Genomic DNA, 13,462 nt, shown 5'->3' on the forward strand with positions numbered 1-13,462 from the left:
CCCTCCGCATCGCAACCTCCACCTCATCTCCCCCCTCCCTCTCCCCCTACCTCTAACTTATCTGAATTCCCCTCTCGGACGGGTTCCTTCCCCTCGTCTATGTGTGAATCTTTGAGGGGTTTGGGTGTAGGTATGTATTATATATGGGAAGAGGGGTGGGTGGTGGTGCTGCTGCGGAGAGGCAAAACAAGATGTCAGATGGAAATATTATTAAATGTAAGGTTTTCAATTTTCCCTTTCCACCCCTGTAGCGGTGCCACTTACACACAACGTATGTACGCACGTTGCCAGGTGGAACGTTGTGATCCCTTGGTACAACCTTTGAGTTTTGGTTTGTGTATGATTGGGAAGTGAGAGGAAGGGAGAGGGAGGGGGGGGGGGGGTGGCGGATGATGGATAAAAAAGAAGCTTAGTCCTTCACATTATTATATTTCTTTTACTTCCGCCTTGTCATTCCAGACAAAATTATATAAATATATATATGTACATATGTATAAGTCTACCCAATGCCGCCTGTTTGTTTGTGGTAACGCCATAAGATGCATTTTTAATTTAAAACCGAATTTCAAATCCGTTGGCTCAATGCGTGTGCTGACTTTTGGCCGAATGGATACTTGGCGAACGAACATTTGGCTGATTGAGATTTTTAATTGCTTTAATTTATTTCTAATCAGCAGTGTAGTGCAAATGAAATAAATAGAAAATATCGTTGCAGGTAAATATTTGATTTATTTTAATTATAATGTAATTTGGTATTTTGATCGATTTAAAAAAACGTATTTTTTATATGAAACGATTAAAAACAATAATTGTGTATCAAAATTATTAAAACTCACTAAAAATAGATACATATTCAAACAAAAAAATAGGACTTATCATAAAAAAATGATATTTTTGATAAATTTAAACCATTAAAAATTTCATTACGCCTAATGTTTGTTTGGCCAAGAATCTGTTCAGCCAAATATCCGTATTTTATATTATGTTAATGTCCAATGCGCTCAAAGAAATATGGAACGCTATATGCCTGGCATAACGAAGAGAGAAGTATTGTGGATGAGAAGTGTGACATTATGGAGACAGTGAAGAGATCGAAATGGCAATGGGTGGGTCAAGAATGGTCGAAAAAAGTGCTGAGTATAAAGGCCGCAAGGGAGATGGTTAATAAAATTAGAAAAATGTGTGGGGTAAAATGGATGAGAGTTGCGCAAAACAGAAACGAATGGAAGTGTATTGAAGAGGCTGTATCGATATACATAAATAGGCAGACCTCATATGTAATTTACAATATGTAACAGTAATTTGATTGAACAATTTAGCGGAGACTCAAACCAATTATGTATTTTTTTTCATTATATTTTAGAGTCGATATACATAATAAACAACATTAAATGTCTTTTTTAAAGTTTAAACAAGTTTTTTGTATAAAAGGGGAAACATTTCTAAAAATAACTGGTTGGTCCCATGAATAATCCCCAAATTCTAGCAGAATTGAGCTTCAATGTTCCCAGCCAACTCACGTACATTAGATGCCACAGTTTGTTCTATTCTCCTGGGGCACGTACCAATCTGATGGTTTCGTCGCCTGTTGCAAGGGGCATCAAACTCCTAAACTAGATTTCTGTTAACTTGGATTTGTTCAATCAAAATATTGTGGTCTGGTTGAGTTATTGATTGCTTTGAGATTGTAAATGTGTCTCACATTTAATTTGTTCATATTTCATTTTATTTTTTATCTTTTGATTATTTTTAAATATTTTATATTGTCATATTTTTTAAATTTATTTTTGTCTTTTAATTTTTTTTCATGTCCATGTGTATATATTCTTAGCTATTACTGACACCCCGGAGTATATTTGTAATGTGAGTAATGTTTAATTGTAGTAAATAAATAAATAAAAATATTAATTTTGAAATTATATTGTAATAATCGCACATATGTAATACATATCATTAGTATTATACTTAAATAATATAAATATAATATGGTGATTTAACTGGTGATTTTGGCAAGGAATTAAAATATATATAAACGTTAACATTTTACATCGTCAGTCATCAAATGAAATTATATCAGGCGTGACATTTTAAAACAATGGAAATTTAACAAGATTTTCACGTGACGTTTTCCGGCTTTGACGTCAACTGAAAGATACTCGCTACTTAGAAATATTTCAAATTCCAACATACATATGTATATTAGTAATAAAGTGAATAGTACCCATTGACACGTCAGTGCAAATAGAATGCATGCAAGTGGAAAGTCACAAAGAAAATTTAACAATATATTTGAATGCACAGGTTCTTCGGTCGGTATGTAATATAAGTATATTTTGTAAGTATTATATTGAATGATATATGCATATGTATGTATGTATGTACCCGTATGTAGATATATTGAAAAAGCTCACGTTGCATAAATCGAAAAGTTTTAATAAAACTTCGCCACGTTACACGTGCACTTTTGCAGAAATAGAGAGACGATATTATAATAAAAATATTTCAGAAGTTTAACGGTTGGAAAATATGTAGTTGGGCACACATAAATGTATATATGTATGTATGTACGAAAGGGTAAAATGATCCTCACTTTGCTGATTTTTTTGGTTTTCTTTTTTGTCGTTTCTGAAAGTTTCTTAATCTAGTTTATTTAAGGGATGTTGAATAAGTAAAAAAAAACTATACATCAATTATTCGTATATATTTTTTAAAACATATATGTACATATGCAGTTGACCAGAACACGCTTGATCGAACGGACATTTGGCCGAAAGGACGCTTGACCGAACGGATACTAGGCTGATGGATATTTGGCCGATTGAAATTTTTAATTGTTTAAATTTATCAAAAATATCTTATAATTTCTGAAAATTGTATCTGTTTTCAGTTAGTTTTGGGTAGTTTAAATACACAATTAGCCTGATTTCTGTTCAGCCAAACGCCCGTCAGCCAAATGTCCGTTCGGCCAAGCATCCGTCAGCCAAGTGTCCATTCGGCCAAAAGTCCGCGCACGACAGAAACTTATAGCAAACAACGATTTAAAAATATTTAACTTTTTATATATTTTTGTTATTATAACCATTATGTTTGTTTTAAATACTAAAATAAACAAATTTTAAAATGAGGCATTCAACGAACTATTGTGCAGTATTTTTAAATTAATGGTGTTGTATTTGATCTTTCAGCTGGCACTATTAAAAAACTCATACATATTATTTATATACATACATACATAAATAATATGTACATAATACATAAAAATACATACATACATATAATTTGAAAACAATCTTAAGCATTACGTTGATATGATTTTCATAGTTAATATTTGTCAATAATATAGCATGGACGTATTTGATTCCTATAAATTTAAATATATGTATTTTCAAAAGATAAAAATATTGTACTTATTGTGCAAAACTAAAAAACAAAATGTGAAAAATGAAGATTGTACTCTAATTAAATAAGTTCAATTAAATGTTAATCAATCAAGTTAGATAAAATATAAAATCTTTGAATAAAATATTTTTTCATTTAATAATAATCATATTACTTTTTTTTAATTATTTCATTGTATAAAAAACCCATACAAAATTTCCTCTTTAAACGTATTATATTTAAATGAATTAGAAAATCAAATTATTTTAAATTCCTTCATGTCAACATATTAGAAAATAAATAAATAAATCAAAACTTCCACAAAACCACACAGCAAGATAACCAACAGACAAAGAGCCCTTAAAGGGTTTGAGCGGTGGGCGCCAAAGTTGAGGGGGGGGGCTATAGGGGGTACGAAAAGTGGAGGAATGGGTGAATGTGCGATGGCCCCTTTTCAATTTTCGCAGCGTGTCACTTAGGCATAAAATCTAATAATGTCACAAAGAGCGATATGTATCTGTCCCAAAGTTGCGGGAATAAATTTAGACTCCTGGTATGGGGGGAACAAAGGGGGGGGGGATCGAGGGGTTCCCAGGTTTCTGTCGAGGGGGGGAAGGGTACCCAGGTCTCTGGCGGGGATGGAGGGGAGGTAGATGTTGAGGATGAGGGGGTGGACACGTATGCATGGACCCCCAAAGCCAACTTTTCGCATATTTCACGGGGACTTAGGCACGCGTCAGACACAATACTGGCACGCGACTGACACACTTTGGGAAGCGCCCTGACGAATATTCGACCGCGAATTAGATAATGATTAAAATTGGGAATGTTTAGAGTTTCGCTAAATTTGCAACATAAAATTTATAAGAATAGTTATTTAATAGTAATCAGGTGCACGCATTCGGGCACGATTAAAAATAAGAACCGTTTAAAAAAACTACGCATTGTCATTGTGACGTCTTTATGAAAAATCAGTATCTTGTCAGTGAAAGCGCATGTGTTTATTTACATATACAGTTCACCTTCACTTTCAATTTTACAGTTTTTTATATTATATTATTATGTATTTAAGAATACTTTTAAGATTTATTTATGTGTATTTAATTTATTTGTTAATAGGGATAACTGTTATGTTGCTGTAACTTAATATGATAATTAAATTAAAATAAAAACATATCAAATGCTCAAGTTGCAAACACACTGAATCTTATGGCACGACCACGTTCTTGGCTTCATGTGTTGAAAAAACATGTCTTATACATTACTTGTTTCATTTTGCATTTATCCCACATTTCTTCAAATATAGAAATCATCGTTATTGACCACTTATGATCCTTGTATTGAATTATGTCAAAAAAAGAATCATTGGCCTCGAGCCATAGTATAGATCAGACGTGCTTGCGTGTTTTTTATATGTACAAAACTATCTAAAAAAAACACATACCCGCCACATGCCACGTGCCTCTACCTTTAGTGTATATTTTGATAATTTTATTTATTACTTCAAATCAGGACACGAGAAAAATTTGAAAAGGAATTAAATGCGTAATTAATTTATCAGTTATAATTATTATTAAAAGTGGCAGAATTGAAGAATTAAAAATATATTAACGGCTGGTTTTTTTCTATGACTAATTAAAATGAAATATTAGTTCGTGCCCATTTATCGTTAAAAAACGTTCACTGATATGTATGAAAATTGGGTTAAAACCATTGAAACTTTGAACCATTTTTTATACAAAAGTCCAATGCACTCAAAGGAGTATGGAACGCTGTATGCTTGGCATAACGAGATTGAGGAAACGAAATACGTGGGTGAGACGTATGAAAAGGATAGGGGATATAGTGGATAGAGTGAAGATATTGATACGGCAATGGGTGGGTCATGTGGCTTGATGAAAGGACAAAATAATTGCTAGAATGCTACCCGAGAGAATGTAAAAGGGTAAAAGGAAGACTGCAGGGAAGATGGGTAGACGAAATTATAAAAATGTGTGGGGTGAGATGGATGAGAGTTGCGCAAAACAGAGACGAGTAGAACCTAGTAAACGAGTAGTGCTAGAGAGACTTTCATCCAGCAGTGGATGGTGAATGACTACATATGATGATCAAAGATCATGCTTTTCAAATAACAATAGACCACTTCATTGGTGTTCAAAGCAAGAGAGCAAAATAGCATGATTTTTCTAAGAAATTGACAAAAGTGAACCATTTTATAAATACTGATGTCGTGTGTATTTAAAAGTATTGTATAGTAGATGATATACAGTTTTAAAGTAATGAGAAACAGTACGTATTTAGTATTAAAAAAATGAGGTTGCAGATACTGAAAAATTGTCAGCAAAACTTTTGACAACTGCAACTTCGTAATTCTATTTTATATGACATTTTGTATGCACATAAAAGCAGAATCTTATTATCGTCAATTTCCACGAGTTTGATCTGATAGCGTAAAAAAATAATTCATGAAAGTTGTAATCAATTTTAACACTTCATTGCTTCCGCCGTGAAGAGCCATCTTTACCTTTCTTTACCGCCGAATAAAAACACCCCCGCCCGTAAATGGACATAAAAATAAATAATAAAAATTAAAGCTCCTTTTCTCCCCATTTTGCCCGAGTGCTTCAAATCGCGAGTACGATGAGGATAATTATCCTTTCCATTAAGCCATCAAAATTATGAAACTCATTACTTTAAGCGATTTCAAAGATCAAAATTACGTGAAGAAGGGAACGACAACGGACCAACGACAATTAATCGTCTCGTATATAAAGGCAAGGAGGACGGGAACGATGATGGAGACACGCCGACAATTATACTTGTCTTTCGACTCCTTTAGGAGCGTTCAGTGGCTTTTGAACAAAAAAATAATTATAGACCAATCCCCCCCTCCCCTCCACTAATCCCACTTTTACGTTCATTTTGCTAATGTTAATAAAATCGTTGAAAATGTTAATGAAATAAAATCGTTGATTTTTCGCTACCCAATCTCTTGGCCCATTGCACGCGTCGACGGATGAAAATTATGCGTCTTTTGATGTTAGAGCGTGTTTGTTATCCCGAAAAAGCAATCTAGGGGTTGTAAACGAACAGCAAGGGGTGCGAAAAGGGGTGAGGCGAATTTCCGGAATCAAATTTTATCCAAATTGAATTAATTACGGCGGGTTAATGAAGGGAGACGAGGTGATTGAAAGCAGATAAACACATGATCGCGCTGATGCACTTTACGTATTTGTATGGCAGTTTTGCAATGTGTTGAAAACTTATCAACATTAATACAATATCAAGTGGTGGAAGTCCAACTTCCAGTTCCAAAAAGACTTAATCCACAATTTTTTATCACTTATTTTAATTCGATGTGCCCAGAATATCGGGAAAGCAGAATAAATGTATTATAGGCCACCAGTATTTTTAAATATTATTAAATGCAAAACATTATATTTAATATTTTCGAGATATACATCTCGAATTGAAGAAAAATGGATCTATGCCACTTTCAATCATAATGGCTCGTACATATGTGCATATGTATGTAAGTGTTGTTGTAATGAAAATTTTTATCAGTTAAATTTAGATACGGTACTATTATATATACGTTGTTTATGCGATTGTGATTGTTTATAAATAATATATTTATTGCATAAAATAATAATATTTTATTAAAGAAGACGGTATATATGTATGTACGTACAATTGTAGAGTAGTTCCAGCAAAAACGGATATTAGTTTCGTAGTTTTATATGCTTTTAAAAAAATAAAATAATTTTTTTTTCGAGTCGTTGAATTTGGTTTTTATTTTTAAATGACGTTATAAATTCATAAATTATTTGGAACTTTTTTTATAACGGTAAAAACTTTTTTGAACAGATGTACTGTAAGCCAAGTTTATATTCATCTGACTTGCTTTGAAACAAGACTGATTTTATTATTTTTTTTTTCAAAATAGTAACAATACCGATTGTATAATAATATATAGAAAAATAATTGCTTATTTCAAAACGTTCATTTTTCTCGGCATTACCCAACTGAATACGTAAGTTTCTTACAGTAGCATTATGGGGTTTTTGGCAACAAGCATTCTGGTTTTAATTGTGCTAGAAGCTTTCATTCGTGCGTATCGAGACACTGTGCGACGTATTAATTTATTTACCTAGTAAGTTTTTCAAATTTAACCTAATAATCTTGCCTCCAGGCGCTGAGAATAGTGAGATAAACGAACGAATCTTCAAGACACACGTAAAAGCGAAGATAGATAAGTTGATCGAAGAATGGGAAGAAAATCAACTGTCTGAAAGACAACTTTTTAATTTTCGTTTATACGACGATGACTACTCAACCACATTTATTTTAAACACCAGGTATTTGATTATCCTTATTGCTCATTTCGACTTTTTAATAAACTTATAGATTTTTATAATAGTTAACTTATCACAGACGAAAAGCTGACACTTTAATTGAATACGGCAATGATGATGATTTATATAAATCTGATTTCGACAATACGAAACATGTCAAAATAATTGTACACGGTTGGACATTTTTCACACATTCTCTAGAAATTCAAGACGAACTCAAAAATGGTAATTTATTTTTAAGATATGTACATATACATATGTACAAATTATGTATATTTGACTTTAACTAAATATTTATATACATTTTGGGGGCGTTTTTGCTTCGTGATGATTATTGTCTCCAGAACACCATCATTTACAGACATTTGCCATACACTGTTGGATGAAGGCCTCTCCTTCCATGCTTCCACTCGTCTCTGTTTTGCGCAACTCTCATCCATCTCACCCTACACTTTTCCTTATTTCGTCTTCCCATCTTCCCTGTGGTCTGCCTTTTTCCCTTTTGCATTCTCTCGGGTACCATCCAAGCAATTCTTTTGTCCACCTTTCGTTCATTTTTCTAACCACGTGGCCCGCCCATTGCCATTTCAATGTCGTTACTCTCTCCTCATTATATGTATGTATTATCCACCTTTGTCATAATTGGCCAACAGAATTTATGAAAAAAGTGACTCATATACACTAAACTAGGCGGCCAGGATGCTTTAACCCAAAAAAAAAAAATGGTTCAATATTGTAAATTACTATGGTCAAACATTATATTTTGTTTTCTTGCTTTGTAGGACAATAGTGAACCATTTTTTTGTGGCTTAAATTGAAAAACAATGCAGTCTATTTTAATATATTGATTATTTTATGTCTCACACTATTTGATTTTTTATTTTTATAATTGAAGCCTTTTTGCAACACGAAGATGTCAACGTAATTTTCGCAGATTGGACCAAAAGGTCAAATACACTGTACACCTTTGCAGTGAAAAATACGGAATATGTTGGAGCTGAAATAGGCAGATTTGTTGACTGGTTAGTAAGCAGAGGTACACCTTTGAATTCGTTCCATTTAATTGGATTTAGTTTGGGGGCGCACGTTGTTGGAATCGCTGGACGCTCAATCAAAAGTGGCCACATACCTTACATTACAGGTGAGCTATTTCGCCAGAGAAATCTGGCAATGCAATTTTTAACGATTTTTTAATGACTGTATAATATGATTTAAGCCCGGAATGCATTGACGATTTGCAGCCTCACAATAATTAAAAAAAATCATATACTGTGATAAGTTTCATGTAAAATTATGGCTAACACGACTAAAATCAAAAAATAATGTTAGATTTTATTCCATTATACAATAAATCAAAGGCACGATTTCATTAAATTCATCACGATTTTTACTTAAGTACTTGGGAAAGGCGGCATAGCCGATGCATACAATTCCATATTTTCCCATGATGCCATTTTGGGTTGCCTCTGAGCGACATTTATGGTATTTAAATTGTACATATATATATATATATATATATATATATATATATATATATATATATATATATATATATATATATATATTTTTTTTTTTTATTATATTCAAAAAGTGGTGACAGTGGGAGGGATGGTTTTTTTCCAGTTTTATGAGGAACCATTTCAACATTGAAATGGTTCCTCATAAAATAGCAAAATCTTAGCGTAAACTAAATATTTGGTGGCTTCAAAATAACTAAAAAGATCAGTTAAAAATTAAGACTAATGATCAGTAATTTATTAAATAAATGATCAGTAAATATTCATTTTCCGATCAGTAAATTAATTAAATAAGTGGTCAGATAAATAATATAAATGATAAGTAAAACCAAACAAATTATAATTTTGACAGTTGGATGATAGCGCGTCGCCCATCTTAGATCTTAGCAGCCAACACTTATTTATTTAAGGGTTAGTTTAGGTTAAGTTAGGGTTGGTCCTATCCATTTAAGATTAGGTTGTGAAGGTCGGTATGTATTAATTTAATAGACACGCGAGAACTGAGATAGTGAGACTGAAATGAACCTGGAGCGAGGGGGTTGAAAACGGAGAGGGGGTCAATATTTGTTTATGAACGAACGAACGAGAAAAAGTCAGTCCAAGGGAAAAAACAAAAATCGGGAAGCCAGTAGCGCCAGCAAGTGAAAGAAAGCCAGTTGAAAAACGAATTCGAAGTCCAGGAGATAAGCGAGAAATCAAAACAGATTTTATCAACGCGTGTTCCAGCGTAAACAAAGAAAGAGTAGAGAGTACACTATCGAAAATTATCCGATATGGCAACATTGGCTCTACTTCATCTATCAGAATGCGTAAAACTGATCGTTTCATTTAATAATTGATCATTTATTTTAAAATCTTATCATTTCGTTTTATATACTGATCATTTTGGTTTAATTACTACTCATTATATTTAAATACTTATCATTCTATTTAATATCTGATCGCATAGCAACTGATCATTTATTATAATCACTGAGTAATACATTATTTCTACCTACCAAATGTTTTATTTTAGTGGTCAAAATGTGATTTTTTTACTGATCGGTTAAATAGAGGCCAAAATCTAATAGGAAACGATCGACTTGGAGTCAAAAATATCTGTTTCGCCAGCAGTACTACATAAATACTCAGAATATATTCGTATCAATTGAGGGATCGAACCCGGTAACCTCTCGGTGGTAAGCATTAGCGCAACCACCGAGCTATAGTGCAGGCTGATTCGAAAAGTTATCCCAAGAGATTTTTAACTATGGCTAACTACATATGTTTGCAGATATCCACGCAAATTATACAATACAATGATATTCGTTTCCTATATTGGAGAGATTGTGGGTATTACCCATATCTCTACCCTATAAATTTTAATTTATATTACATGTGAAAAAAATTCAGTTCGATTCAGTCAGTGGTTTGGGAGATAATTAAATTCAAAAACTTGAATGGACACCTATGTATAAGGGGAGGTACCATTTCCAGTCAACTTAAAAATTTGCAAAAAAATTACGTCGTGTCCATAAGAATTTCAGTAACCAATACTAAGTTTCAGTTCGATGGGACTAACGGTGTTCAAAAAATCCCCAAAATACGCAAACACACAGACACATAGACACAAATATTTTTTCTAGATCATGAAAACGTGTTCAGTGATCAATTCTGAGTTCGAATCAGTCGAAATCTCGAGCTCGAATTTTCACATGATCACAAAACTTCATCTATTGTTACTACGTACATATGTAGATAAAGTAAAAATTCAACAGATTCAAACTGGTCAAATTGGCGAGAGAGGATGTTAATCTTCAATGTATTTAGGTCTAAACTATTGTCCATATTTCAGCTTTAGATCCCGCTGGTCCAAAATGGAATAGTAACCCAAACAAACTAGTTGCGAGCGACGCTGTATACGTCGAAGTGATTCATACTGATATTGGATGCTTGGGTTTGGGTTTTAAAGAACCAATTGGGAATGCCGATTTTTATCCCAATAAAGGATACCGTCAGCCGGGTTGCGGCTTGAAAACGGCATGTTCTCATACCAGATCTTACAAATTATTTGCGAGAACCATCGGTAACAAGAACTTCATGGCTTCTCAATGCAACGACTATCTGGAAATGTTCTATGGCAATTGCGCTAATTTGTCCAGAGTAGCTATGGGAGGCTCGAAACCTAAATACGTGTGAGTTTTACATGCATTTTATTAGTGGTATTGTGAAAAATAATTTAAAACAATGTTGTAACTAGGGCTACCAAATATGGAGTCAAAGTATGCGTGTTGTATTTTTTTTATACCTATACAAACATACTAATTTTTTTTTTACTTCGAAAATTACCAAATATGGTATTTGAATATTTGAATGGGAACCCTAGTTATAACTGAAGTTTTTTAATTGTTTTTTTATTACACCTTTAAAGTTCTGTTTCGTAAGCAGTAGTACGAAAAATATTATTTATTACATCATATATGGAAATATTCATATGTTTCGTAATATATACATATGTATGTGGCGTAGATGTAACAGCAGTAGCCGAGCCGATCTATTCATATAAAACAGCAGTACATGTCACGGTAGCAAATCAAGCAAAACCGGGTTTCTTTGGCCACTGCGGAAATATTCACGCATGACGTGACGTCATAGTGGCAAGTGCACTAACGGCGTCATGTATATGTAATCCGATTTTGGCTGAATTTGAAAACAAGGCTGAACGTGCCAAAACGTGCGCTGCTGTATAGTATGAATAGAAGTAGTATTTTCCGTGTATTGCTGTGTTGGGCTGTTGACGTGCAGTGTTGGATAATATAATTAAACCTTATAGGTTATTCGTAATACTCTTGTTTTTAAAAAAAATCAGATCTCAAATCAGTTCTGGATTCTACATATACGTATCTTTCTGTGCCTTCAAAACGTTTTTCTTTTAGTACTCTTTTCAATAAAAGAAATGGGAAAAAAGCATGAAAGGACATAAGTCAGAACTATTTTAAAAATTGGATTAAATATTATATTGGGATATGCTTTTTACGTCTTATTGAAAAAGATGAAATTTTGAAAATGCATTATTGAATTTACAATTTTTAAAATCAAAAATTTCCTTGTATATAATAATGTGAATTATTTTTATCAAGATATCCGAAATATTATTTGTCGCAGAATCTTGAAACTAATTTGGATGATGATTTTTATCACAAAGATTACTATTTTATAGACAAATCTTTTTTCCCTTGTAACGTACAAAATTGTTAAACCCTTTCCCCGTGGATGACCGCTGTAGACGTCGTGCGTAAAATGCCAGCACCGCGAATTACGTAACTCACGCTGTAAACAAAACACTTGATTGTGATTCACTATTTAAAAATAAAACCTCAGGTATCAATTGACATATTTGGTCACTTGTATAAATGTTACAATATGTATGTACATACATATGTATGTATGTATACATATGTTAATGATTGAAAGTTCGATTTAAAAATTTTCTAAAAAATAGTACCGCCAAATTTTCAGCGGGCAAAGGGTTAAGCCAAATTGTATTCCATTCAAAATTAAGGATTGTAATCGAAACTTGTCATTATTTTTTGTTTTTATTATATTTTACAGAAAGGGTATATTTTATTTGGAAACAACCGACGAAGAACCTTATTACATCGAAGATAATGGAAAAATGCATTACAGTTTAAAAACTCGGAAGAAGTCAATAAAGATTTTGAAAAGAAAAAAATTAATAACATAAAAGAATAGTTGAGGAAATAAACAGCTGCTGATGATTTAGACCATTTTTTATTTAAAAATGAGCCAATATTTACCAGTAAAGGTCGAGGGTTCAAATCCCGACCAAAATTGTGTAATTATTCGATTTATATACGCTGCTGGCAAGATCTATATGGTCTTTAAATCCAGACCGACCGTCTCCTATCAGAGTTTACCATTTTTTCTAACCTAAAAAATTGTTGTGATGGATCCAATAAAATCGGCATCCATCCCCCTCCCCCCTCCATTCCCCGCAAATTCATCACAATTCAAAATTTGTTGATTGTAAAATATACATAAATTTTAGTCTGTGTTTAGTATTCAAGTATAATTTTGACCATAGGTGTCACTTTGGGGCAACCTGTCATGACTAAAGAGCGGACCAACTTCACGCAGTTCATTGTTCACCGTGCTTTGTTTATTTTTATGATGAACCTTTTTTTATGCTCTCTAGCTTTGTAGTTTGCCCTG

The 13,462-nt window shown here is 32.9% G+C and overlaps 1 protein-coding gene across 1 annotated transcript; it reads left to right on the forward strand.

Moving 5' to 3' along the window:
• Nucleotides 1–1,096: 1,096 nt before the first annotated feature.
• LOC143922318 (pancreatic lipase-related protein 2-like) lies at nt 1,097–11,428 on the forward strand. The gene is made up of 5 exons (XM_077445544.1): nt 1,097–1,160; nt 7,571–7,736; nt 7,813–7,958; nt 8,629–8,874; nt 11,085–11,428. Exons 1-5 carry the CDS (start codon nt 1,097–1,099, stop codon nt 11,426–11,428), a joined length of 966 nt encoding a protein of 321 aa, XP_077301670.1.
• The last annotated feature ends 2,034 nt before the right edge of the window (nt 11,429–13,462 follow it).

The sequence above is a fragment of the Arctopsyche grandis genome, chromosome 2, assembly GCF_051622035.1.
Source record: "Arctopsyche grandis isolate Sample6627 chromosome 2, ASM5162203v2, whole genome shotgun sequence".
Classification (NCBI taxonomy): Eukaryota; Metazoa; Arthropoda; class Insecta; order Trichoptera; family Hydropsychidae; genus Arctopsyche; species Arctopsyche grandis.

Coding starts and splice junctions, on each gene's coding strand:
- LOC143922318 (XM_077445544.1), top strand. CDS start 1,097: ATGGCAATGGGTGGGTCAAGAATGGTCGAAAAAAGTGCTGAGTATAAA. Junction 1,161..7,570: donor TAAAGGCCGCAAGGGAGATG/GTTAATAAAATT, acceptor TCTTGCCTCCAG/GCGCTGAGAATAGTGAGATA. Junction 7,737..7,812: donor ACATTTATTTTAAACACCAG/GTATTTGATTAT, acceptor AACTTATCACAG/ACGAAAAGCTGACACTTTAA.